This window comes from Epargyreus clarus, unplaced genomic scaffold (assembly GCF_041222505.1).
Source record: "Epargyreus clarus isolate Ecla_fem2 unplaced genomic scaffold, WU_Ecla_fem_2.2 ptg000001l, whole genome shotgun sequence".
Lineage (NCBI taxonomy): Eukaryota > Metazoa > Arthropoda > Insecta > Lepidoptera > Hesperiidae > Epargyreus > Epargyreus clarus.
In genome coordinates this window covers 3,962,316-3,990,307 of record NW_027332209.1, presented here as the reverse complement: position 1 = coordinate 3,990,307, position 27,992 = coordinate 3,962,316, and the positions used below count along the sequence as shown (strand labels likewise).

Genomic DNA, 27,992 nt, shown 5'->3' with positions numbered 1-27,992 from the left:
CAAAATGTGACGTTTGTTTGAAACTGTAACATTGAATGAATTTATTTGGTTTGTGGACTTATTTTTATTTTGTAATGTAAACTGGTTAGAAAATAAAGTTAAAATAAATAATTATAAACAAGAACAATGTCACGCATGGAGGACGACTTTATAATAGCGCCATGGGTTGGACCAACGTGCTTTAAAAATAGTTTATCCGTTGCAGTCCTGTCGCCAAATGTGGATATCATAGAAAAAATATCAGAAAACTTAGTGGAAGTGCACACAAAAGGCAATTACAGATGGAAACTGATCGTACTGCGTTCATACAGTCTAGAAGAAATAGTGATACAGTCCAATATGACGGGAAAAATGGCTATTGACTTTATAGTGTTAGGAATGGATACAAGTAGATTGTTTTGTTTAGAGTGGGCGAAGAAAGCCCTTGAACAAGTGCATCCAGACCTGAGATCTCGCAGAGTAGTGCTTGTAAACGCTAGTGGGTTACCTGTGAATGCTATGGCAGTGAGTGGAAGTGAAGTGATTTCGTTTCAAACTGAAAACAAGTTGGATATGTTGAACGCTAATGTATTTAAGGAGGAGGAGGCAGGGTTTTTGGCGCGGAAGTTGTTAAAGTATATGGAAGTATCTATAGGTGTTCTAACTGGTATCCCTAATTTAAACATTTAAGTAATTTGAGATTGTGTAATTCACGCCATGTACTTTTTTTGTTTTCTTAGTCTTGAAGTAGTTCTGTACAACTTCAATTTGATACAATAGTTTTGTTGAAATATTTTGTCTTAGAAGGCAATTATATCTTGAAAGTTATATTTATATTATATTCTTTAATTTTCTTGAATTGCATGTATATGTAAATATTCTGTATTGTTTATTTATTTTGTTAAAATTGCCTAAAATCGTTGATATAATAATAAAACTAATAACACATTTTATGAATCATTTATTATACTTCAATTGTACTACAAAATAATAGGAAGTTTTCTACAGTTACAGTTATTTATATATTACATAAATAATGAAACAATTACAGCAGTCCCCTTCTGTTTGTAGCCATCTCACAATATTCGATTGTAGCAACACCATTGCTAATCAAAATAAACAAAAATAAATCTTGAATAACATATATCGAAATGAATATAAAATTATCTTATGAGCTAATTGAAATACTGCTTGTTTATTATATAGTGTTGTAACTATAAATAATTATATAATAAGCATAAAATCTAAGAAACCATAAAGAAATCAAAATCCCTATAAAAATCAACATTCAGAATGCCTTATATATAAAATTAAAAAAATCTTAAAATATTAACTAAAATGCTACATTTTTCATCATCTGTCACACTGGTAGGTACATCCATTAACACTAAAATATAACTATAAATTGCTGAATCTATCATTAAAGTCACAAGAGTGACCTGTTTAAAAATAAACGTATACAAAATTTAAGATTAGGCAATATCACAACTAAACCGCCTGATCCAGACCAGGCCCAATAAATAATGTAGTAATAACAGCAAAATATTTGCATACAAACAATACAATAACTGCTCGAAACTCCCCTGCAATACTTATTTGTTAACATAAAATTATTCATATTGTCCGAGAAGCATACAAAATGTTGTCATTGGAATGGTAAATGCTATTTAATAATCCAGAGATTACGAGATTTTCACAAAAACATTGCCATGCGATTGTTAGCTTCAAATAAAATCCATCAAGGATATTTTAATAGCATCCATATGGACACAAAATTATTAAATTAAAATAACACATAGAAAAAGTAAAATTTATGATTGTTCACTTTTTGTATAAAGAGCTGTTTGCTTGGCTAAAAAAATGTTATAAGATATAACAACCACTGAACATTTAAAATATTATTAGAAACAATTATATATAATACTAACATTTCACAAACATTTATTAAAAATATTGTGCACAAAATGAGGAAGGAATCTAGTAAAAGGATTGATTACATACATATAACATACTTCTAAAGTTTCATGTGAACAGCCACTGGAATTATTAATATAATAGAATAATTTAGGTAAAAATAACGACAATAATGCTTAAGTGTGTTATGTTGCAATTTTTTATACGTATAATTTATTATTTATGTAATAAAAGGAGCTAATATAATGCATGTAAAAAGAGTAGTCATACTCCTATTATAGAACTTTCCAAACTAACATGCATGACATAAGTATAAATGTACCAATTTGTTCAGGTAAAATATAAATAAAATGCGACTTAAGTGTTATGAAAGGGATTTTTTTTTTACCAATTGAACCTCATTTGATTAGTGGGCGACAAAATGCATATTGCAGACTGTGTCCGAAGTTGTTTACAGTCAAATATGGCCAACAGCCCAATGTAAACACACCCAAAGAAAAATCTGCACATAATAACCTTTTAGTAGAAATATATATTTTTATTATTCTATTAAATAAATAAATCGATTATACATACACACATACTAAGTGAAATTAGTACCAACACTTTTTTGTAAGTTATTGGTAATAAGAGAATAATCCTACTATGAAATAAACAGTTCAAGGAACATACGGGGAACATATATTTACGTAAACAACATCAAGTTTTTATATTATTGGTATTTTTTGTAGAGTCGATCTACAACCATCAGTCATGTGACCACTACAAGTAAAACCATCACCATAATGTTGCTACACATATAAACTTTATTATAATGACTGATGTGTGGATCAACCTTTATTATAGCCAGTACTTGGCTGTTGCTTTACATTTTATTCGACATAATATAGGAGGTGAAATGTTGTGCAAATACTTTATCATTAAAATAGAGTTGCAGTAATACAATGTTGACACACAGATGTTATTCTAACTACTGACATATAACACAGCTTAATACTAATTTCCTGTACTGAGAGATATAGATAAAATTGTCAAACCTGACACTCCTCAGATGACATGATCAGCTCACCACCAAGATACATGAAAAATGTGTCTTGGATGCCCGCTGCTAAATGCCAACTTTAGTGCACGAACACCAAACATTATTATTGAATGATTATTATTTATAATAGGATATTCCTAAATGAGTTGTTATTTTCTACAAAAAATGTTACCAGCTGTATATTAAAATACAATAGGCACAATTATTAATTAATTAATTTATAGTAGTTCCTTATTCATGTAGTAATCGAGGGACATATGAGATACATAATAACTTAGTTCTTAAGGGTAGAAAAGAATTTTTGGGTAACCTCTGATAGGACTTGTGTGAACCGTTTTTGAGTAGAAAGTTCCAATAAGAGGATTTCTATAATAATACAGCTAATTCTATATTAAGGTAAAGGAGATTTCTCAGCAGCAATACTTAGCCCTTAGCCAACCTTGTGCCTGCCCTTGCAATGTATGGTATTTTCGTTATTTGCTTAGAATCTGAATTCAGACTAACCATTCATCATTTGTTAAGATGTCTATTACATAGTATATTCCATGCTTATATACTAATTACACAGCTCAATGTAGATGAATATACAGGACAGTCATTATACAATATAATGCTTTACTCATATTGGATACATCTTTTGTATTAAAAAACTACCCGTTTAGGTGCACAATAGACACAGCGCATAATAACGTTATTGTGCCCTTCAATCGTCCTACATATAATTTAGTAGTGTTCACTCATTCAACATTGATGGTCAATTTCATTATTTCGTTATAATACTTTATAACGACTTCAATATTTATGAACTATTATAATGTGAGCATGTACCTACTCATATAAAATTAGTTTCCACTTTGAAATGTCCTAACGACAGACATAGTAAATACCTGAAACTATTTAATATATTGCCACATATTCTAAAAATACTATGTTATTTACAATCGCTATATATAGACATGTTATCTACTGTTCAAATACTGTTTTTAATTAACATGCTTACAGAATAATAGTTCAAAAGTCCATAGGGCGTTACCACAGTTAAGAGTATGTTTCCAGTTAGAAGTCATCTTGCTATGTTGCAAGATTACGGCAAAATCTTTAGCAGATGAGCTGCCTAAAACATTAAAAAATAGCAACTGTGCTAAGGCCCTAATCCAGAGTGTCAGGTGCTAAGAATGTCAATAAATACAGCACGAGTGTCATATTTTAAGTTCACCCACCATTTCGAACGAAACAGATTGGAGATTAAAATTTGACACGTCCCATGCGAACCTAATATTAAATTTAGCGCCTTAGAGACTTCCGCTGTCATGTGTCGAACAGAGATTTCTGATATGTAAGCATGATTTCATTACTATTAGAGACGTGGTATCTTGCCTAGACAGAAGTATTGGAGATAAGTGTTGAGATTCGTGATATGTGGAGTGGTGCGCAAGCCCCAAGGCGAGGTACTAACTCATATCACTCCGTATTTGGCCCGCGGCCGGCGCCCGCCGCCTCGTGTCAGCCTGTCTTGCTCCGCTCCGCAACGTAGCACCTTATATCATTCACTATACACACCTGTTCACTGTACACGCACAATCTGAAATATGGGAAATTATATTTTATTAACACGCAAGTATTTCCTTACATTATTTTGGACCAAATACTGTACATTAATCTAGACTTTACATGAAAAATACAAAATTTTTTTGGTTTCCAGCTCGCAATGTCCTTATGGGCTACTCGTATCAATATACCAGTAAATAAGGTACATTGCGTTAATTTTAGTCATTCGAATCGGAGTCGAGGTTGAAGGAGCCAGCGGGCAGCGCGTGCTGCGACGCGGCGGGCGGGGTTGTAAACATTCGGCACTCACGTCCAACACAGCAGGGGATGTAAACATTGTGTACTCGCCAGTCTAGTCGGAGTCGAGGTTGACGACGTCGGCGGGCGGCGGCGCGGGCGGCGCGTGCTGCGGCGCGCGGGCGCCGAGCGGCGGGCGGCCGCGCGCGCGGGGCCGCAGCATCAGCTCGCGCGCCTGCTGCTGCTGCAGCGCCATCGCCAGCGGGTCGCGGCTGCCCAGCCCGCCCGCGTAGTACTTCGCGCCCATCGACTGTACGGAACAACGAAAACAAAATCATGAAATTAAATTCTGTATCACATGTTTCGAGAATTGCATTTTTTATCATTGTGCAAAGTATAATACAGTAAGGAATATAAAGTCCCACGCGCATGGCGTACTGGTAACACAAATAGACTTCCAAGTTTGAACACAACAGAAGCATAAATCAAATAACTTATTTAATTAAATTTTAATTTTACATCTCAGTGATGGGTTACCCTGATGATAAAATGATTAGACTTAAAAATAATAAAATAAATGCAAAGCATAAAATTATAAGGCCTTACATATATAAAATAATGATACTACGGCTTCAAGATTCTTACGATATTTTCCTATCAGAATTCAAATTGAGAATCCTATTAGAAGCCCATGGACTTCATTTACTTCAAAATCCATTTAAAGCCAACATCGCAATCTATCATAGAAACTTTGACATAGTGACATATTTGTCAAAGCATAATAAAAAATAAAGTTTTTAAACTGACGTTTTGCTGTTGCTGCTGTTGCAAGATTTGCTGCAGCCGCATTTGCTGCTGGTGCTGTTGCTGGCGCTGCCACGGCGGCTCGTACTGCAGCCCGCTCGAGCCGCCCATACCGCCCATGCTCCCTCCACTGCCTGCTTACATAACACAAACGATTACATATACGATATGAGTAGACATCGGATTATATGCACAATCGAAATGCCGAAATATGCACTAAAAAAGCCCATGGACTTCTGTAATCAACACCAGATAGGATTAGATATTCCTACCTGAGGTCGGCCACAGATGCGCCGCTACTTCTGAAGACTAAGGTGGAACGCCTCGGAAAATTATGTCTCCCTTACCACAGCCTTAAAACCAGAATACAGCAGCATTTAACACTGCTGTTATGAGGCAAAAATAGGTGTACTCACGCTCACGACACGTTATTTTGTGAAAATTTGAGACACATTAAAACTACTAAAAGGTGGGGTTTAATGATAGAAAAGTCTGTCTACCAGACACTAAATTCATTTTTTGTCTTTGGAGAAACATATTTAAATAAAACAGGATATCTTTGAGTGTACACAAGAATAACAAATTATTACATTTTAATGGCGAAGAAAAAAAAACATTGAATTAAAACCTTATGTATGAAGTGCTACTATGAGTTATTTATATTTATTGTAAGTTAGAAACTGATATAACAGTGGCGTCAACGTAATCTTTCGACAATCCTACAAATTTCTATTGAAAAAATACAACTTACCTGCATGCATGGGGTTCATCATGCCCGGATTCATCATACCGGCCTGAGCATACTTATACATCGCCTGTGAAGTAACGTATCAATATTATATACCACACTACTATACCTACATACATTTCTAACATATTTTACACAGAAAAATACACAAAATAATAATATATGCTGTTGAAAAAGGCAGCATGCTTGAGTATAGGTTATATATTGTGGACATGGCGTTAAAGAAAAAAATCAAAATTAATCATAATTATTATGGACAACACAAATATCTATGTAAAAACTTACGCCATAATCATATCCACCGAACATCTGAACAAATAAATTTAATGTGATTACTGTTTGTTTCCATTTTGTTTTCACATTTCATATAATTTTGAACACAATCCATAAGTCTTGCTACATATTGCATGTGCTCTTATGGGTAACAAAATATATATTATTAAGGATATATTTTGTTCTTTATTAATTTAATAATCCTTCTGTTACATATATTAAGTAATTTTATATACTTCTAAAATAACCCATAAAAAGGAAATTACAATAACATTTCGCTGCAACTTCGCGCGCATTGAAATATGTTTATAACTTGTCTTTTAAGCAATATAATAAAATATGTCCTAATATCAAACACGTATAGTCGTACTGATATAGTCTGAAAATTAAACATTGAGGATCTAAAATCTTCAGATAAGAAATACTCCTTATAATTTACATGATATTAAAATACAAAACATCTGTCTTAACTATCTGATATGTCTGTCTTATTGGACAGATTTTTCACTTACGCTTAGATCAATTTATAGGCTTAAAATGCCTGATAAAAACACACAAAATAAGTTTTGTAGACTAGTCTAAAATAACTGAAACTAAAGTTTACATTACAAACATTTAAAGCAGTGTAACTTACAGAGGGACTGGAATTGTACAAGAGCGATATGGCGTCTCGTATCTGCTGCTCGCTGTTCTCGGGCGTGTCCTTGCGAATCATCGCAGCGATCGCCGCGAAGGCCAACTGTTGTTGTTGCTGTTGTTGATGCGCCAGCAGACCAGGCACTAGAAATTGAAGTAATGATATTGTATCGGAACATATCACATTACGTTCACTTTATTTAGTTTTAAATATGAATTCTACTTATAAACAATAGCTCGTCCTGGGCGCCTTTTTCTTTTATAATGGAAAATATATTATAAAGTAGCAAACGAGCATGCAGTCCACCAGATGGTACGTGGCTACTGCCGCCCGTGGACGGCCGATTATAGATAATCAACTCCAGGTGACATTAGATTTCTATTTGAGGTTGACGCACACATGCATGTTAACCTTAAGGACTAAGTTGGAACGAACCGGACAAGTATGTTCCCCATAACAAAACCTCCAAACCAGAATACAGCAGCGCTTAAAATTGATGTTATTAAGTAGAAATAGGTGTGTTGGTGGTGCTCTGGACCCAAATCCCAAAAGATTTACCTTCAAACTAATAATAGGAGTAGGTCCAAAAGTAAACTTTTCCTTCTGGAGATATTTTGTTATAAATGTATGCTCACCCATGCCGTTGTGCATGGCGTAGGGCGAGACGAAGGGCTGCGGCGGCGGGCGAGTCTTCTCGTTCTCGAAGTCCTCCCAGGCCGCGCGCCGCTCCTCCTCGCTCAGCGTCTCCTCCTCCTTGTTCTCCAGCAGGGAGTCGTGCTCGTGGTACTTGTAGATCTGCACGGAATATAAACAATCTACAATAAAATACCCGACCACATTTTGAATCTCACAGAAACAAAGTTCAACAGGTCGTTAAACAAACGCTATGTAAAAAAGCGTACTATAAACTAAGTGATTATTTGAGTGACAAAACGGTGAGGTCCGAGGTAGTTCCAGCTCCACATGTACCAGTATGTTAAGTTTGACATTGCAAAAAACATGTTTTATTAAAGATGTGTGAGCCTCTTGTTCCTTGAACATTTCAGCCGACAACGTAACACTTTCCTCGTATTGACAGTCGTCTGACACCTCAGACGGAAAATTTGGACTGTATCCATAGCGACATATTCAGCCTCGACCAGCCAAAAACCAATTACTAACCTGAGCTTCATGTTCCTTCAGCATCTCAGCAAACAACCGGTCCTTGGGCAACGGCGGCAGGGGTCGCGGCACAGGGGGTTGCGGTTCGAACTTGTAAAGCTCCGCAAGATCGTTCTCAGCGTAGTGGCGGTCGATCTGCTGTTCGTCGATCACGCGCTTCGATATCGCCTGCTTGGTCACTTGACGCTCGTATATCTTCTCTTCCATTGTGCCCTGGGTTAGTAAATTGTGTAATAATTAGTAGTGAAGTAAATAATAGTAAAATAATCATATTACCGCCAAGTAGAACAAAAAAATATATTTTAGAAGTAAAATAATGGCTTTTATATTATATTTTAACAGGGGAACAAATTGTTTCAGTTAGAAGAAACTGTTATAACTTATACACACAAACAGTAACTTTAAAAGAGATATAATTTAATGTCGATTTATAATTTTACTCACTAAAATTCTACAATTTCATAAAGAACAACAATAAAATATTCATACTTATTATTACTTGCTTTAAATCAACCTTCTGCTAACAGGAGAGAAACAAAAAATCTCAAAGCCATATAAAATGTAATAATTTTTATTAGTTTAAGTAATATTTTATTAATTCTTCAAAAACTGATAATAAGAAACAAATGCCACATAAAACAGTAACAGGTAGTTGAAAAATAAATTACTAACCATAGCCAAAAACCTGTAGATATAGCATGGTTTCTTCTGTCCGAAGCGGTACACGCGGAAGATGCTCTGCACATCGTGCGAGGGGTTCCACGACACGTCGAAGATCACCACACGGTTGGCCGCCACTAAGTTGATGCCCAACCCGCCCGCACGGGTCGATATCAGGAATAACCTAAGGGTATAACAATTACACGTATAGTTTCACTCAGTCATAGATATTGACTAAAGGTATAGGAATAGTCAGTTAATTTGTAGCCAGTCAGGAGTCATGAGCCAGTCTCTCAATTAGTCAGTGTCAGACGGTCGGTCAGGCTGTCAGGTTGTCAGTCGCACAGGTCACACTCAGTCTGTTAGATAGTAAGTCTGTTAGATAGCAAGTCTGTTAGTCAGCAATCAATGGTCAGTTCTTCATATAATAAATCATTTAGTCACATATTGAGACAAGCAAATCGTCAATCAGAAGATAGTAAACTATAAATAATTTAATATAAAGCAACTTGTTACATACTTTACAATCAATGAAAAGCTCGTTGAGTAGACCGTAACACTTATTTTGTGATTTAGATTTTATTTTAATTGAATTTACCTAGCTCTAGGATTATCTTCTCTGTTGAAGTTCTTGCACCAGATGGAGCGGTTCTCGCACGAAGTGGACCCGTCCAGTCGGAAGTAGTCCACGCCTGGGGACCATGACCCTGAAAATTTTAAAAATATGTACGTATAATATTTATATTGTAGTTCACATTAAATCAATTGCTACTTAATAACCATCACAGATCAAAATTCCCAAAATGATAATAATTTGGCATGTTTCAATATGGCCCATTTAAAAAAATCATCATATATAATATGCAAGATGCTAAGAAAACTACAATAACGTGATTGAGAAACATGTAGAGACACTTTTTCACGGCGCAACTCGTAACAATAATAATGTTCACAAATAAAATAAATACTAGCTTTCTTTCCTTTATAGAAGCGCTAAATCCACTTTAATCATATAACAAATCCAAATTGAATAGGAATCCGATACAAACCTTAATTATTAAAAATTAATGTGATAGGTTAAATGTACTATATTCTGATACTAACCCACATGTCCTCCCAGTTTCTCATCAACGCGTCCCTCCTGCGTGGCGTCATCCACCTTGCCGAGGAAGTGTTCAATAAGATCCAATGAGTACAGAGATTGCGAGAACACTAGCCTGAAAAATATTAAATAAATGATGAGCAAATACTTTTAACTATTTTCACAAGTCTATTTTTATGAGTACAGCTGGTCAAATCTTGACAGATGGCTTTCAAACCTAAGTGCATTGCAACAGAGTTCACATTAATATTTTCACTTGACAATTAGAACTAAGAAAATTTGGCTATAATACATCGTAGCTCAATTTCAAACCCCGCACTAAATAAAAATGTAAGACTCTAATAACTAAAGAAAAATAGACAACATTGACTAACTTACACCAATATTGTTCCTGATTTTTTTTTTATGTTGAAATTTCAGTTTATATCCATGATTAATGTCCATTCATAATCTTTTAGTGAGAAATATACAAAAATGTCATTAACTGTGTCTATATTACACTATACTAATGTTATAAACAAGAACCGACATATACGTTATCCTCGATATCCCCTTAAATCTCAAATATTTTTATTAACCTACTCTACCTGATAACCACTACAACATAATTATATAGTCCATCCCTATATTCAACTCTATTCATATAAAAGCACTTACAACTTATCCCCAATGGCCTCACACTGCCGCAGTATTTCAAACAGCAGGACCAGCTTGTGGGAGTTGCGCATGTCCTCCAGTTCATCCTCGCTGACCAGCTTCATCCACCACTCCGTTGGGTTCTCGCTCTTTACTTCCAGCGGCTCTACTGGCTCATCATCATCTATCTCGACTGCAAAATAAATATAAGAAATAGAACATATAATATGACAGAAATAGAATCATATTTTTTAAAGATAGTAGAAGCCTTTGTGGTTGGACTCCGGCGGCACCACTGTCACACGTATTTCTCATCCTCGCATCCTCGCCTCATAACAGTAGTGCTAAGTGCTGCTGTGTTCTGGTTTGAAGGGTGTGGTAAGGGAGACATACTTTTCCGAGGCTTAGTCCTCGGGGGCGCATCTGTGGCCGACCTCAGATAGGAATATTGAATCCTATGTGGGGTTGATTACAGATGTCTATGAGCGACAGTAGCCACTTACCAGGTGGACTGCATGCTCGTCTGCTACTCCTATATTATAAAAAGAGAGGATGCAGTCCTCCTAATGGTAAATATTCTATTATATCTTCTGCTACGATTCATCATAGCGACATAGAATAGAACTTACTCGGATTAGCCCTGGTGCCCCGTCGCGGGGTCACTTTCCCTTCCTTGCCCTTGCTCTTCTTAGCTGATTTTTTCTTCTTGCTCTTTTTGCGACTGTCGTCACTCAGATCCGACGACTCGTCTGACGACGTCTCTGTAGTGTCCTGTAAGAATATTTGTGATATCATAAACTATATCTAACATAATGCTCTATTGCAGGGGTGTTATACATTAGTGTCCATGTATTATGTTTTTCAATTGTGGAATAGGCCTATTGTTGATACTGCTATCCGATGATAGCAGCCGGGAGTAACGGTATAACAAGCCCCCTGAAACACCAAATCACTCCCTATATTTAACTAGTACCAGACCCGGCAAACTTTGTACCGCCTCAAATTTATTTATCAAATATATTTCATATAAAATATTATAGCCTATGTTACTCGTACATAATGTAGCTTTCGAATTGGGAAAGATTTTTTAAAATCGGTCCAGTAGTTTTTGAGCCTATTCATTACAACCAAACAAACAAACAAAGTTTTCCATTTTATAATATTAGTATAGACTAGTTGTCACTCGTCCAAACGCAAGATAAACTCGTCCAACGCAAGCGACGTTAGTAGTAGATCAAGTTCGAAAATATCACTACGAAGTTATCTTTAAAGATCAGTTACGATCCCCAGTAACCACTTATTCTCAACTGATTTATTCTTGATTCAACTTACCTCGGTAGATGCTGAATCATCATCAATGAAATCTGGTAGAGAGCCCTCAGAATCTTCTTCTTCTTCCCTCTCCCTCTGTAAAAAAAATGTATGATTAGTTAGTATACTACTACACACAAATCATCTCATAACTTCATGCTACAAAGCATATTTTTTTCAAATGATCATATCATTTAATTTAATTAACATGCGATTAATATAGAGGTCAAATTTAGTTCGGAAACGACTGAGTGTGTTCCTTTGAATTCTTAATATAATCTAAGCAAACTAACCAATGACTCAAAACAAAAAATACACAAATACGTACCTTCTTCTGTTGCATAATCTCATATCGTTCTGAGTTGTACTTGAGTACTAGTGGGTGCGTCCATATCCTCTGCAGCGACTGGAAATCTGGGAACAGGAACCCTGACGACTTGCCGGGTAGAGGCCTGGAAGGATGTTACAAACTCAATAATATATGCGTATTGATGATGAGGCTACATGTGGTTCGACAATGAAGATATTCCACATCTACTTCTGCCTTTTTTTATAATATAGGAGTAGCAGACGAACATGCAGTCCACCTGATGGTAACTGGCTACTGCCGCCAATGGACATCTGTAATCAACCCCAGATAGGATTAGATATTCCTAACTGAGGTTGACCACAGATGCGCCGCTACCCCTGAGGACTAAGCTGGAACGCCTCGGAAAAGTGTCTCCCTTACCACTCCCTTCAAACCGGAACACAGCAGCGCCTAACAATGCTGTTATTAGATAGAAATAGGTGTGGCGGTGGTGCCGCCGGAGTCGAACCACAAAGGGTTGTACCACCATCAAATTCATTACCACCATCGTTTGTAGCAGCAGCAGTACATTGCTCTAATTTAGTTTAATAATAGTATGCCGTACGGTGTCGAATAACAAACGATACTTACTGTCTGGAGTAATTATCCAAGTAGTTCTGGTACAATTTAACTTGTACGTCAGTGAGGGTGATAAAGAGAACGTATTCGTGCTTCGGAGGCAGGAAGGGCGCCAGCACCCCGTAGTCCCTCCTCTGAAAAGACAAATATAGAGGTAATTTTGATTGTCTTTATTTTTATATACAAAGATCTTAATAATGGTTGGAAGGCTTTTAAGAGATTCTCTTGGACATAACTTTTCGTCTACGGAAGGAATTCATATCAGTAATTAAATCCTGATATTCAATTTTCACTCTACACTCAAATGAAAGAAACTAAAAAGCCCGTATAATTAACTCCTAGCTTGATCTACCTGTACATGTAATTACATCAAACTTATATAAAAATATAGTTTGTTGTTTCCAAACCATGTAAAGTTGACTTATTCATCATCGTCAACCCATTACTGTCCCACTGCTGGGCACGGGTCAAGGATTAGGCCATAGTCCACCGCGCTGCCCAATTGCGTATTGGTAGACTTCACATACCTTTGAGATTTATTTTTATCTCTCTGGTATGCAGGTTTCCTCACAATGTTTTCCTTCACCGTTTAGCAAGTGATAATTAATTTCTAATATGCACATAACTTTGAAAAATCAGAGGTGCGTGCCTGGCATTTGAACCTCGACCCTTCGATCGAGAAGCCGGGTTTTCCACTAGGCTATCACTGCTTGACTTATTAATATTCATGATAATCATTTGTACCTGCACAGCACCATCCAACATCTTATGCAGCACGTGCGAACGTCGCTTCATCACACGTATGTCGTGCTCCGTTGAATCCGTGTACTGCCCGTTGGTGATTGGGTTCACGAAACGATTCAAGTACTCGTTGTACTTGCCCAGAAGGTTCGGCTTCACGAACTGCACCATGCAGTAATCTGAGAAGTTTTCAAGTATTTTCTATTTAAAAATTCTTGTTAATCTATCTATATAAATAAAAATTAATAGCCGAAATGTATGTTGTACGCCCATAACTTCAGAACGACTGCGCCAAATTCGATGATTCTTCTTTTTATATATTCCTTAATGTCAGGACAAGCAATTTTCACAAAAAAAAAGAAAAACGATTCGAATTGAGTGAGGTATAGATATGAATTGAGTGAGGCATAGATATGATTTGAGTGAACTATAGCACTGACCGTGTAGTTTTTGTGTATTTTGATAAAAGTTTAAAGGTTAATAAGATAATGCCACCAGTAAGGCGTTTTAGTATCGGTTAGCGTACGCGTAAAGCAAATCGTTATGGATGTTTGTGTCTTACTAAATATGCCTCCCTCCTATAAGGTGGTGGACAAATTTAGGCAGAAGAACCAGAATTGCAACGAATCAAATTAATTATTAATCTAATCGTACTGTCCAGGAACGTGAAGATCTCAATGAACGTGAAAGAATTCGGTTAAGACAGACCCGTGAAACGAGACATTCGACTTATAGTGCAAGTTTAAATCGAGATGCTTTCTGTTACGATATGACAATTGATTACAGTGCCTACAATTGTGTTGCTATTGGACCTACGAACTCAGTTTGCTAATATGACAAGGCATTGTAATGTTGAAAGCAATTGATGATGGAAATGGTGGTTTAATTTCCTTGGATGACCCTGCTGTTCTGTTTTCACCCTTCGAGCAGGGACCCCTATAACTCCACTTACACTCTTTAAGGTTGTTCTGCAGCGGCGTGCCGGTGAGCACGATGCGGCGGAGCGTGCGCACGCGGTTCATGGACTGCGAGAGGCTCGTCTTCTCGTTCTTCAGCAAGTGGCCCTCGTCGCACACCACCAGGTCCGGACCTACATTCAAACGTTCATTAGTAATTGGACGTAGTTTTGCAAAATATATCCAACCACAAAAACTAGCTTTTGAGAGAATATGACTTTTAGTAAAATGCGTATATTAAAATAACGAGACTATAGCTTGTTTTTAAAATTCACTTAATTATTAGGTATTTTTATCTACTTCCGGAATATTATTGTTTTACTTGTAATAACTAATTAATTATTATTGTTTTATTAGTAGCTAAAAAACCGGTTTTTGTGGGTTGGATACATTTTGCATAACTACGTCCAATTTACCCTTTTAAAGATGCAAATTCGCACACGTATGTAGTTTCTTGCGCGCTTCTTCTCCATAGCTAAACACCTTCCGAAGTTGTGGTAGTTTGTTGACTTTCAAAAAGTATTCTATGTGAATTAACTTTGAATAAATGAGATTTGAATTTGAATACTATACATAATCAACATAATCAACATGTATGTGTAATACATACGTGTTGATTATGTTGATTTGATACATATGTTCTAATAAAAATATCCCTAACAAGAAGGTAGATTGTATATTTAGCTGTGTTAATATGAATTAATTAATTCGCTACTACTTAGTCATTTCGTCCAAAGAAATGAATGGCTTGTATATGATATGAGAATCATATAAATGCACACATATCACATACACACAAACACATTCTTAAAACCGACTACACAATTGGTTATTTAAATTTATGATTTCATCCGAAAAGCGAGTAGTAAAAACATGGGTACCTTAAAATAGTAATATTATCTTTCTCGAGGAAGAAACAAGCACTATACACTTGTAAAGTTAGAAATTAATGAACAAACGTAATGGTACACATACCGGGATCAACAAGGCTCTCTTGGAAATTCTTCAACATCTTCTTCTTGAACTTCTTAACGTTATCGGCTGAGAGGTTCCGGAACATCTCGTAGCCGAGCACGCACACGCCGCCGTGCTGGAACCACTGGGACAGCTGGAATGCTCGCTCAGAGTTTTGTTTGAACCTGAAACAAAAAATAATAATTATCTTTTAATTCCGAAGAACATGCTTTTGTAGAAATCATCTCTAATATCATCAATTTAAGAGTTAACAATAAGTGTTGGTCAAGAGCTTCTTTAGATATGTTACACAAGTCTGTAAAAAATACAATGATTGACATGATGACAAGTGATTGACACAAATTCAATGTACAAAAATACTTGCTGATGTATGATTGAGATTCGAACATAGCACCGTGTAGGCACGAATTGTTATCTCTGCCAATTATCCATCTTATTTTTATTACTCAAGTAGCATAACTGTCAAATAAGAACTCCTGTCAAATAAGAACTCAACGACACCATCACTACTACTGCGAAACATTCAGATTAACCGGTAGATGGGTACTCACTTGGACAGCTCATAGACATCCACTTCAAAGTCAGCCTCGGCGTGTTTGAGCCACATGCGGAACTCGTTGACCCAGTTGAGCACCGTGGACAGCGGACACACCACCAGCACGCGGCTCACGCCCGTCAGCGAGCCGTGGGTCAGCAGCGTGTGGGTCAGCGACACCACCTGATCACATACACTATCATTACATTCTGTTTCATGACTCCTTAAGTTTGGAAGAGCATCACTCTGTCTCTCCCCCCTTAGATGTTATAGATTACACATAGCAGTGTTAGCGCTACTGTGGTCTGGTTTGAAGTGTGTGGTAATGGAGACACATTTTTCGATGCGTTCCAGCTTAGTCCAGAGAGGTAGCGACGCATATGTGGATAACCTTAGATTGAAGTATAATCTGATTTGAGGTTGATTACAAGCGTCAGTAGCCACTTACTATAGCTGATGGTATCCCCAACGTGTGTTTCTGACATTGATAGGTATATTATTAGGCTCGCTAACGCACCACCACGTCCACTCGGGCCGACGGTCGCACAAAGGCTGACGCATAGCCGGCGCTCACCTTATGACATTAGTGATGTATGTGCTCGAGACAAATACCCACTTACCCACATAAAATACAGAATATATAAGATAATTTCAAGAGAGATTAATTTCTGTTTTTCATTACTCACCTGCAAAGTCTTTCCAAGACCCATACAATGCGCCAGAATACACCCAGAGCCCTTATCCTTCTTGATCCGTTTCACGCTTTCAAAGCACGCGTCCCACATAAACTTGATGCCATTAGCCTAAAAACAATTCATAAGTCACAATGTTAGACAAGATTGTTATAATTAATCTTTGTAAAATTTAAGCTAAGATATCTTGAATCTTTATAAGCTATTGGAAATAACCAAATTTACTGCTAATGAACCAAACTTCTTTCGTACCAATAAGTATACAGATTAATTGACTCAGTTCAAAAACATAGTGTATAATGAAACAAGCAATCCCCACTGTTAGGGATTTGTTGGTGGGGATTTTCGGAATAAACCTATTTATTTACCCCAAGCCAAGTTTACTTATTGGGCTACAAAATCTATTCGACTGAAGGAATACCAATGTATAAATCTCACTTTAGCAGTATATTAATTTACTATGTCTCTTACCAAACGGACCCCGCATACATACCTGATGCGGCTTCAGTTTCTTCACCAGCCCCCTGTCGACCTGGATGAGGGGATCCTTGGTCTCCGGATCGAAATCCAGCACCACCTTCTCTAAGACCACCTCGTCTGGCTTGCCCGACTCATCAAACTCCAAATTGTTATACTGGTAAAACAAATTGTAAATTATGTAGCTTCACAAAATATGTGTTACAAAATTATTAGTAACAGAAGGAATAAATCTTAATACCTCATGTTGGTAACTACAATCAACAAATTTGGGTATAGTTCGCGCCAAACTGCTAGTCCGCTCTGAAGTTGTTGCGAGCAGGTGTAGTCATACAGTTTGCTATGGCAACGCGATTCCTTTCTATATACAGAGCGGACAAGCAGTTTTACGTGGACGATAATTAAGTAAGGAATATCTGAAAAGTACTAAAAAATGGTATCTTATGGTCATCCATATTTTGGAACATTTTACTGTACTATTTTTGCTGATACAACTTTTATATTAAGTCGTATTTTACCACTGTCATTAGATATTTATTACAAAATTACATGTAATTTAATTTGTATATTATTTTATATTAAATCGTATTTTACCACTGTCATTGAATATTTATTACAATATTGCAAGCTTTAACTTGTAATGTTCTTACCAATTTTTGCCTTTCGGAAATACGAGCGATTCTCTCCTTCTCCTCTCTAGCTGCTTTCTTTGTGGCCTCTTCCAGTTGGTTCTTACTCATCACCTGGAATAATACATTTATTTTAATACTATTTTTTCTGTAATAGGATAATTATTTAACAAAATGTTGTATGATTGTGTGTAAATAATTTTTTATGAATATAAATTTCTTCCTTGTTGTCTGTAAAGCTACACTTAGTTTAGTATTTTAATTAAGAAATATTTTTATCAATATAACCATTTCGTTAAATGTATTAATAGTAAGTGTACTATGTATATTATAAGATTTATAAAATTCTCGTGTCACAATGTTAGTTACCATACTCCTTCGAAACGGCTTTACCGATTTTCACCAAATTTTATATGCATATTCAGTAGGTATGAGAATCGGCTACTATCTATTTTTCATACCCCTAAGTGATAAGGGTTGTTCACCCTTAACATTTTTTTATTTATATGGTAACACAACGTTTCCCTGGTTAGCTAGTAATATTATAAGATTTTTAGGTGTAAAGTATTTTGGCAAAGTGAGATCTCCTTCTAAGTATTATAATATCCTTAGTTCAGAGGTTTGTAGGAGTAGGAATCTCTCTTCCGTTGTGGAAATTGGCCACAATATCTTCACATGTTACATTACCTTTCGGATGTTCTTCCTGCCGTGCTTATTTCTGCCTTCATTTTCCGTGTCCGAACCGGACGCATCGCTGTCGTCGATATTCTTTATTCGTCGCCGCTTCTTTTTACTACATATATAAAAAAAATCATTAAAAATACTATAAGACTAAGGGTTCGTACACAAAACTGCGATGCGACGTCGCATCGCAAAAATCTGCGAGCTCCCTCGACGCATCGCAAGAACTTGCGAATTGATTCGCATCGCACAGTGGTTGTTGTTGTTGGTCACCCTGAGAGACGCTACGCCGCACGATATCGCATCGCAGCAATTCGCATCGCAATTTTCTGCGTTGCGAATTCGCATCGCGTCGCATCGCAGTTTTGTGTTGGAGCCCTTAATTAAAAATTAAGACATTCTTGTAAATTATAATAAATACATGTCGTAATTTTTTTTATGACCAGTCAAATACATATCTGTAAAACTCCATCTCTATTTGTTCTTAATAACCTAACCTAAATCTCCCTCTACCCTGATTTAGTTTTTTCAGTTACCACTCTCAAATTTATATCAGTGTATGGTAATATAGTTGATGTTAATGGAACTTTCTTAGCGAAGTAGGGTAATCTGTGAAACAGCTATTTACTATGACACAATGGAATTCTCGGTAAACTATTTTATTTCCACATGGAACTTTAATATAGATCAACAATTTTTATAGTCAGATGGTAAAGATAAAACGAGAAATACGATCTTCATTGGAATCAACTCTAGCCTAAAAAAAAATGTTAAAGGTATATGAAGTCCAATAATACGCACTTGGCCAGCGCGGTGGACCATGGCCTAATCCTTCTCACTCTGAGAGAAGACCCCGCAGTAGGGCAGTAATGGGTTCATGATGATGGATCAACTCACCTGCCATCCGTCGAAGAGGCGCCAGACGCGTCACTATCGTTCGCCTTCTTCTTGCGCTTGCTCTTAACCGGCTCGGAGCTCTCGTCGGAGTCCTCGAAGTCACTCAACCGCACGTCGTGATCCTTCCTGCGCGAAGACCCCGCCTCCGAGTCGGACGATATCGCGTGAGTTTTGCGACGACGAGACTTCACACTGACGGCGCAATTATAAACGATATAATTACACAATTAAATTCCTAATCATATTTACTTGCTAAGCCCACGATTTGCCACGAGGCCAGTTCCAGCCGAACTTCGTAATAAAAACGTAACGTAATTAGTTGCGTAAAAGTCAATCCATCGTCTACATATTAACTTTCGAACCCATGATTTGGTTATCAAACGAAAAGGTTATCTAAAAAAGGATACGAAAAAAAAATTGCAGTTACTAAAAAATGATTTAATTATTTTTTTAATTTATTAAAAAAGACTTAGAAAACCGCACAGTACCAGCAATGTCGAAAAAATGAACGAAAACTTACTTATCATCATCAGTGTCCTCTTTCTTGTATTCCTGAAATAACAAGAAATAGTTTAAACGAAGACAATATTCTCATCATTTTACGATATAACAGAAACATGAGCGGGCCATTAAACAGTGCTTTCGGCTAGGCTTCGGCTTCCCATATTTTGGTATATCTCGCTTATAACATTATTCATTACAGATTGGCTACTAGGGTTTAATTATATTTATATCCTTACCCCTTTCTCATCGTGAGATATGGACGTGTCGCTCTCCCCCAAGAGATCATCCTTAGCGAGATGACCGATGCCATCCCCATTGATGTCTGACAGCTTCACTCGTGGCATTTCTAAAGAAAAAATATAATTATAACTTAAAAATAAAATGTAACAGTAATTTAAGTTTTGTTGGAAATTTTCGGTCAATTTTAATGAACTACAGATAATTTCAGTAAGTTATGTTGCACGTCGAGCACGTTTCATGTAAAAGGGCTCGACGTGCAACATTTCGTACAATTTCTTTTTTTTCTTTCTTAAGGTGTCTGAAATATATATCTGTGCAATTTATCGGCGGGGAAAAATGGTCCTCCTATTTATAATTTTGCAGACTATTTGTCGCTTTTCTAGTTTTTTCTAAAGCAAAAAAATTTCGCGTCCCCAAGTTGTGTTTAGGAATACAGACAAGGTAACTACAAAGGTGATTATCTCGTTCAAAATTAACATAATTTCCCACTGGTATCGTTACCGTATGATCACGTTAGACAATATACCAACCTTCCTGTTCAACATCAGCGTTATCAGCATGATCGCTGCCAGAGAGCGAGGCAGCGTCGGAGCTGCTCTCCGCCTGGAGGAAGCCCTCGTTGCTAATGAGCCCGCCGGCCTTCGCCATCCTGAGCCTCCTGCTGGACCTCGTGCTTTGCGTATGGTCCGTCGACGTGGAGCGACGACGGTACGTCTTCTTCAGCGACTTGAGGTTAATCAGCCTGGGGTTTTCGAATGTTGGGAAAAATAAGTTAAGCAATTCATAAATATCGCTTTTGGACTTTTTTTATTTGTGGACCACGAAAAAAAACAGGTTTCTAGTCGCTGAATTTTTGGGTTTTTTCATAAATGGGGTTAGCCTTTAACTCCACTACGCCTCAATTTTACCTAAGTATTTCTGAAAATGTGATTGTAGCCGCACCCTCTAGATCGCCAGCTTACTAGTATAAACTAGTACATAAACCATGAGGCCAGTCAAAATGTGCGAGATATTCATGAAGAAATGTAGATATCAAAAATTATACAAATGTAATATACATACTTATATTTTTTGTCAAATCTTTCGCACCTTATAGAACCTTTATGGGATGATTTGAAATATCCCTTATCTACAAATTACAAGGAACTCTTATGCAATATTTAATGCTTCAAATCCACTAATTTAAACTGTAATCTAATCTGACGGTGTTTGTGTTAGTAAGTGGATGTAAGTTTAATAATAAAATTGTAACATGTAATAAACATATTACAAGCATATAATACCTACGTATCTACTTCTAACAATCTTATCAAATAAGCCTGTCAACCACAGCTACTTCTTATGAATAAGTCATCATCTTCCTGTAATTATTTAATAATTAGATACAATTTATTTGCATTACACCACTTATATAACTATGTATGAAACTAGTTCCTTCCATAAAGGTGTAGCTCTGTTGTATTTACTTAATATTTTTATATCGCGAGGTAGTAATGTATCTTGTCTTGTCTCGGAATCAGAATAGAGCAAGGTATCCCCTGCCTGTCGTAAGAGGAGACTATAGGGAGACTTCCGGGATCGCGGGCGGCAAGAATAGGAAGTCGAACCACCCCACCAGCGACTACGAGAAGATCCAGCATATGTGAGGAGAAATAAAAGATAATAATGCATCTGTGTCAATGTTAATCTACATATATTTAAATTAATAGTGAGAGTTTATACATGTATCAACAATTATATACATTTTAATAACTATGAATGCCACATACTTGAATTTGATTGATTTGATTATTATACTTATATTAATCTGGAATATAGGATGTACTTGCGAAGATGTAGGAAATTGATGTTTGAAATTGGAAATATTTACATTTTTTTTCAATGTTATAATAGTTTTATTAAACATGCGTATTCCCACCACACCACACCATGCCACCAGTACCACACACTTTTTATATAGTAAGTAGCCATCGAGAATGAGGCCATTCTGACAGTAAGTGGTAACTGCCACCAAGTGGTATCTCTAACCATCTCTATATAGCATAGGACATCTACATGGAGCTAAACACAGATGTGTTCTTACTTCTTATGACTTAGGATGATCGCTCCATGTATTATTCAGCTACTGAAATTCAATACTAAGATACTTCAAGAGACACCTCTTGCAATATCTTAGTCACTTTGTGGCTCTACTGTGGCAGGCCACATCTTTCTCCATATTCAAGATATCAGACCAGATTTTATTCTTCGTTAGTTACCTACAACTAATAATTTTAGATTTATGATGATGAATGAGATTAACATTAAGAAAGTTTGTATGTATACTATTTAACTTAGTAAATTTTAAATTACTCGTATCATCTCAAGGTTTTAAATATTAGAGTAAGTAACACGAAATTTAGTATTACTCCTCAATGCAAAGATGAAGGTTATATTCCCAATATGATTCGAAATTTTAACTTTAACTTTAACCCAATGTTTTAGTCATTTATTTACAAGTTTGCATAAATGTACTCTTGTACTTTATATAAAATATTTACCCATTAATTTCTTTATCATGTGCATCCGGGATATCTGAATTTTGGCTGCAGCTACCACCTGGTGTAGCTCTTGAGCGGCCAATCTGGAAATTATTTTATTTCTTGGTTTTATTCAGATTTCAGAAGAACTATCATACTAACTTGAATTAGTTGTTCTTTTATTATTACTTTACTCAAATACCCTTTCCCTTATGTTGTCCTATTCAATAAATAAATAATAAAAATGGAAATACAATAAAAATACTTATTACTTAATATTCTTTAATGTCATAAATGTTGCTAATGAATATTCATTTAGTAACAGGTTCAAGCTTAGTCTAATAGTAAAATGTATATTTGTAATATTGCACTTAATAAATCGATAGTGAAATTAATACAACACTCAATAGTCAAGCAAAAATGCATTATTTATAATATGGCTTTATATAATAAATCTTAAGATATTTAAATCCTAACCTTTTTCTTACTGGAAACATCACTGATACTCCCACAAGTTCTCTCTTTGCTACTTGTATCTTTTGAGTCACTGTCTGACTGTTCTTTTTTGATGGAATTTGATTTAGCGACATCTAAATCAGAGGATGGTTCTGAATCACTTGAATCTTGTTTGGTTTCAGATCCTTCTACATTATCTTGGCCTAATTCAGACGATTTTTTCCCATCGTTAGTCTTGCTCTCTTCATCGGACGAGATACCCTTCAATAGCGAGGTCTTAATTTCCCTCAAGACATTCTTCAGCTGCTCATCATCTGTGTCTGAGCTTGAAGAGTAGGTAAGCAACATTTTCTTTGCATACATACTTTCCATAATATGTTTTCTTTTAGACTGAGGTGGTGAATCATCACTAGACTTTTTTCTTTTTTTGGGTGTTTTAGTATGATCATCAGAGGAATCTTTGAGAAGACTGGATTTTACTATTTCAGTTTCCAAATTACTATGAGTTCGGGACTGTTTTTTTTTACGTTCCAATAGTTGAACATCTTCCTGTGAGTCTGTGCCTGTCTCTTTGTTAGGATCTTCCTCAGGATGTTCAGATTTATCTCTGTTTTCAGTTTCACAGTCAGATTCTTTGAGGAGATCATTTTTAATTATGTCTGGATCTTCTTGGACTTTATCATTGTTCTGTTCAATTTTGGAGTTATCTGAGAGAACCGGATCACTTCTTTTTTCCTGATCACATGAAGTCTTATCCTGATTTTCATCACAGTCTGAACCATTAAGGAGATAGTTTTTTATTTGATCAGTTAGTCCTTTCTCGCCAATTTGTGATTCAGTTTCTGACTCCTCAAGCAGTGAGTTTTTTAATGTATTGGTGTCTGGTAATGTATCTCTCTCACCCCCTCCCTCAGACTGTTTTAATTTATCATTTTCATTATTTGCATTTTGGGATTCGTCTGAATCCGCAAGTAAGGAGGTTTTTACTGTATTTGACTCGTCTTCCTCTTTCTCACTATGAGATTCAGAGGCAGACCCGTTGAGAAGTGACTGTTTAACTTTGTCTTCATTATGTGAGTTTACTGAATCTCTTTGAGCATTTGCTTTTAATTTCATTTCATGTAACTTTTTAGATCTTCTGTCTGACTTACACAAATATGAAGCCCTATCTTTTTTATTTCTTTTCTCTGTTGATTTATTATCAAGTATTTCTGTATCAGATTCATTATTCTTAGATAGTTTCGGATTTTCTTTATTTTCCTGTGCTCTGTGACTAGAATCTGATACATCCTTTAAGTTTTTTGATGTTTCTTCTTGTTTTTCTGTTGTTGTTGTTTCACAATCTGACTCAACAGATCCAACACTTTTTACTTGTTTATCTTCTTCACCTGTTTTGTTAGTTCTTGTGGAACTATCAGCTTCATTGTTTAAGGAACTTTTAAATTTTTGTGCTTCTTTCACCTTTTTACTATATATTTCTGTGCAATCTGATTCATTATGTGCATCCATATTTTCTGGTTCGCTATCTGAATTATTCTTCTCAGTGTTTGGCAATTTTTTGTGTTCTTTGTTTTGTACCTCATTGCTTTTTTCCAGTTCACAAATATTTGTAACACATTCTAATTCATTAATTGTAGAGTTTTTTGAATCATTGCTTGGTTTTTCACGTTCCATTTCAATTGGTGCAGCATTTGTTATTGCATCTGTGTCATCTTGTATTTTATCTAATTCATTAATTAACATGTTGTTACTGGTACTTTGTTGAATCTCGTCATCACGTTGCGACCCCTCATCTTTGTTGTTCTGAAATTCATCAAGAGAATCATTAACAGGGCAGTTTTTTGACTGTCTTTTTTCATTTATTACTTCATTCATTAGTTCATTTTTATCCTTACCACCTTCTGTTAACTCGCGAAGGCATTCCTCAATGGTTTTATCTCGTTTTTGGGTACTTGTTTCTACATCAGAATCGTGATTACTATTGGTCTTTTCGCATTCATTTTTATTATTACGACAAGATACAATGACATCAGAGTCAGAATCGTCAAGCAATGCATTTTTAGCTAGGTCTATATTTTCTAAGTCTATATTTTCCTCATTACTAGCAGTATTACTAATTTTCCTCCTCTTAGATCTAGGTTCTAAGTTATTACTTCCATCATCACTTTTTTCCTTATCAGAGCTTATAATTTCACATAAAACAGTACCAAATTGAGTAATTCTTCTCAAATTGAAATTTTCTAAAAGTGTAGGTGTAACTTTAGGTAATCTTGTTATATTTATTTTGAACTTTTTAGGTTTAAAATTTTTAACTTCTTTTCTTTTACGTGCCCAGTATGTATAATCTTCTTCTTCATCCGACGAGTCGAATATCTTAAGCCTTTTATATTTCGCATCTGATTTTGAATTCCTCTCTTTTCTCCTTTCACTTTGTTTGTCTCTTTTCTTACTTCTTGGCGATTTTATTATATCAGTTTTCAGATTTTTAACATTTTCTGGTTTAAGTAGCTTACTGATACTTACACATTTAATCATTGGTTTCACTGTTGGGACCTCACTCTCAATTTTTGTAGAATCTGAATTATTTTGATACTCATTTGTACTTACAGATGATTCCTCATTATTTGCACCTTTTGTGTGAGACTGGCCAGAAGCTTCAGTTTCTGACACTCCGGCTTCATTGCCATCCTCCACTCTTGTTGCAATATCTGTATTTTTTTCGCACTCTTTTTCATTTACAAATGATTCATCACTAATGTTAATATTTTCGTTTTCAACTTTTTTGCTGATGTCGTCTTCTTCACCACTTTTAGAACTATCATCAATGACTTTTAGTTTCTTAATTTTTTTTCTCTTATCCTTTTTTTTCTTTTTATGTTCAGTTTCAGAATCACTATGGTCTCCATCTTTTTTATTATTGCTTTCGTGGGCAGGTGGAGTGGATTGTGTAATTCTTTTTTCAGTATCCTTTTCCATATCCAGCTCCTCTAAATTACTATTATTTTTATCATCATTCTTATTCAAACTTTCCGTATCATCAGTAATTTCACAGATCTGCATAGGTTCTATTGTAGAAGAGTCATCCAGTGTTATATGACTAGCGTCAAAAATGTTCTCTTCCGCTGGTTCACTAGCCCTCAACTGGCCTAAGTCCTCAATCCCCGAATTAAAATATTCAGCTGCATTAGCCATTGACTCCCTTTTCTTTCTTTTTCTCAATCGATACAATTTGCAGTTGTGAAACACTGGGTACTTCTCTAACATACTCATAGTCATAGATGTAGACACAACCTTTACAGACGTGTAGTGCCCCAATGAAATCTTATCGCGTATTTTTAGTCTACGCGACTCGTACGTGAAGTATTCGAATTTTACTTCAGTTTCAGTGTTCTCTTGGGTCCTTGGCGGCGGATCGTATGAAGAACTCGATTTCTCCATTTGTAACAATAAATTCTTGACGCCGGTTTCGACATTTTCAATTGACTTTTTTGACAGTTCACAAATAAGAAGCACCTTATCCACCGCCTTTTGTATGGCGTGACTGTTCTTCAACTTGTCTTTGCGTATTCGTTTCTCTCGCAAATTTTCAGAACGAATTCGTATATTTGTGCCGAGCTTCGACAAATATTCCATAGCCTCACTCAGGACATCGCAAATAGGCATCGAGTCCGCCATTTCATGCAAAGGTGTAATCTATTTACATTCACAAATCAATAGCATCTCTTCCGAGTGGAATACAAACAACGCATGAAATAAACACACACTGACTTCATTGAAATATAATACAGAACTATTTTAACACAAAATATATCACGCAATACGAAATACAGGATTTTACGAAAAAATACTGGAAATAAAAACCACAGAGTACAAAAATTGCAATTATGTTTTTAAAATGCGAGCAGTAGATTGACGTACAGCCAATCGCCGAAGTTCAGATAAATAAAGGTTTATGAATAAGCACTTTGTAATTAGAAATATTAAAACATTTTTATATGTATATGATAAAATATACAATTCCAACGTAAAACTGTATAAAACACTTTTTTAGTTAAGTATTCGTTTCCATTTGTAGGTTCGCGTCGCGATACCATGGGAAGAACGGAACGTATTCGACGGCCCTCTCAATTTGGTCGGGTTATACGAATCACTATACATACACAAATATAGTACAAAATAGCGGCAATAGTATACATACAAACTGTAATATACGACGATACATGCATAATTTCTCACTATTTTCTTGTAACATAAACTTATGAAACACAGTAACTAGCTGTATTGTTTACAATTCAGCAAGTAGTTGTCATTAGAGTGAAACTATCACTTTATAGCAAAACAAAAAATATCGAGGTACCAATTTTTTGTACTTACCTTTCATGTAAATGGCTGAACTGGCGTTTTGCGGGATTCTATTGAAGAAAATGGCCTTAACTATGATTATTACACATTATTGTACATTACAGTACAGAATAGATGTTAAATCATATACATATTCCACTGATATACCGAAAAATCGGCGAAATAAGCAAGGTAGGTAAACTATCCAAAACAGTCGTGAAAAAGGACCATAGACACATAGAATGGTGCAAAGGCAAAGCGCCCTGTGTGAAAATATTTCTTCGGCGCATAACGATCCGCTTTTCTGATAATGAATAATAAATAAAGAATAATGAGAGATACATCCATGCTTAGATTATACAATGTATT

The 27,992-nt window shown here is 35.8% G+C and overlaps 2 protein-coding genes across 9 annotated transcripts; one reads left to right on the top strand and one right to left on the bottom strand.

Moving 5' to 3' along the window:
• Positions 1-2: 2 nt before the first annotated feature.
• Positions 3-928, top strand: LOC140743191 (uncharacterized). Its single transcript, XM_073074260.1, has one exon. The coding sequence runs from the start codon at positions 127-129 to the stop codon at positions 667-669; it is 543 nt and encodes a 180-aa protein (XP_072930361.1). The 5' UTR covers positions 3-126; the 3' UTR covers positions 670-928.
• On the bottom strand, positions 925-27,876 carry LOC140743147 (transcriptional regulator ATRX homolog). 8 transcript variants are annotated; one of them, XM_073074235.1, is made up of 31 exons: positions 25,181-25,320; positions 23,304-25,085; positions 22,848-22,930; positions 20,838-21,049; positions 20,304-20,413; positions 20,084-20,115; positions 19,564-19,755; positions 18,673-18,778; positions 18,007-18,099; positions 17,373-17,513; positions 16,874-16,990; positions 16,204-16,370; positions 15,653-15,816; positions 14,674-14,811; positions 13,725-13,900; positions 12,993-13,114; positions 12,381-12,504; positions 12,074-12,148; positions 11,371-11,512; positions 10,763-10,934; positions 10,108-10,220; positions 9,602-9,710; positions 9,016-9,187; positions 8,344-8,556; positions 7,818-7,977; positions 7,180-7,325; positions 6,558-6,581; positions 6,276-6,339; positions 5,528-5,661; positions 4,832-5,030; positions 925-4,517 (listed from the first exon to the last, which is right to left on the bottom strand). In XM_073074235.1, the coding sequence occupies exons 2-30, from the start codon at positions 25,023-25,025 to the stop codon at positions 4,836-4,838; spliced, it is 5,418 nt and encodes a 1,805-aa protein (XP_072930336.1). In that variant the 5' UTR covers positions 25,026-25,085; positions 25,181-25,320; the 3' UTR covers positions 925-4,517; positions 4,832-4,835. The 8 variants fall into 8 exon arrangements, with proteins under 8 accessions (XP_072930336.1, XP_072930333.1, XP_072930338.1 ...); XM_073074232.1 differs by having other exon boundaries at positions 25,178-25,317; XM_073074237.1 differs by lacking the exons at positions 23,304-25,085; positions 25,181-25,320 and adding an exon at positions 27,657-27,876.
• Between the last annotated feature and the right edge of the window lie 116 nt (positions 27,877-27,992).

Excerpts from the sequence above, each read along its gene's own strand:
- LOC140743191 (XM_073074260.1), top strand. The coding sequence starts at position 127 with ATGTCACGCATGGAGGACGACTTTATAATAGCGCCATGGGTTGGACCA.
- LOC140743147 (XM_073074210.1), bottom strand. The coding sequence starts at position 26,957 with ATGGCGGACTCGATGCCTATTTGCGATGTCCTGAGTGAGGCTATGGAA. Across the intron at positions 20,116-20,303 it reads TATCTCACGATGAGAAAGGG|GAATACAAGAAAGAGGACAC; the intron begins GTAAGGATATAA and ends TTGTTATTTCAG. Across the intron at positions 10,221-10,762 it reads GAGGCCATTGGGGATAAGTT|GCTAGTGTTCTCGCAATCTC; the intron begins GTAAGTGCTTTT and ends AATATTTTTCAG.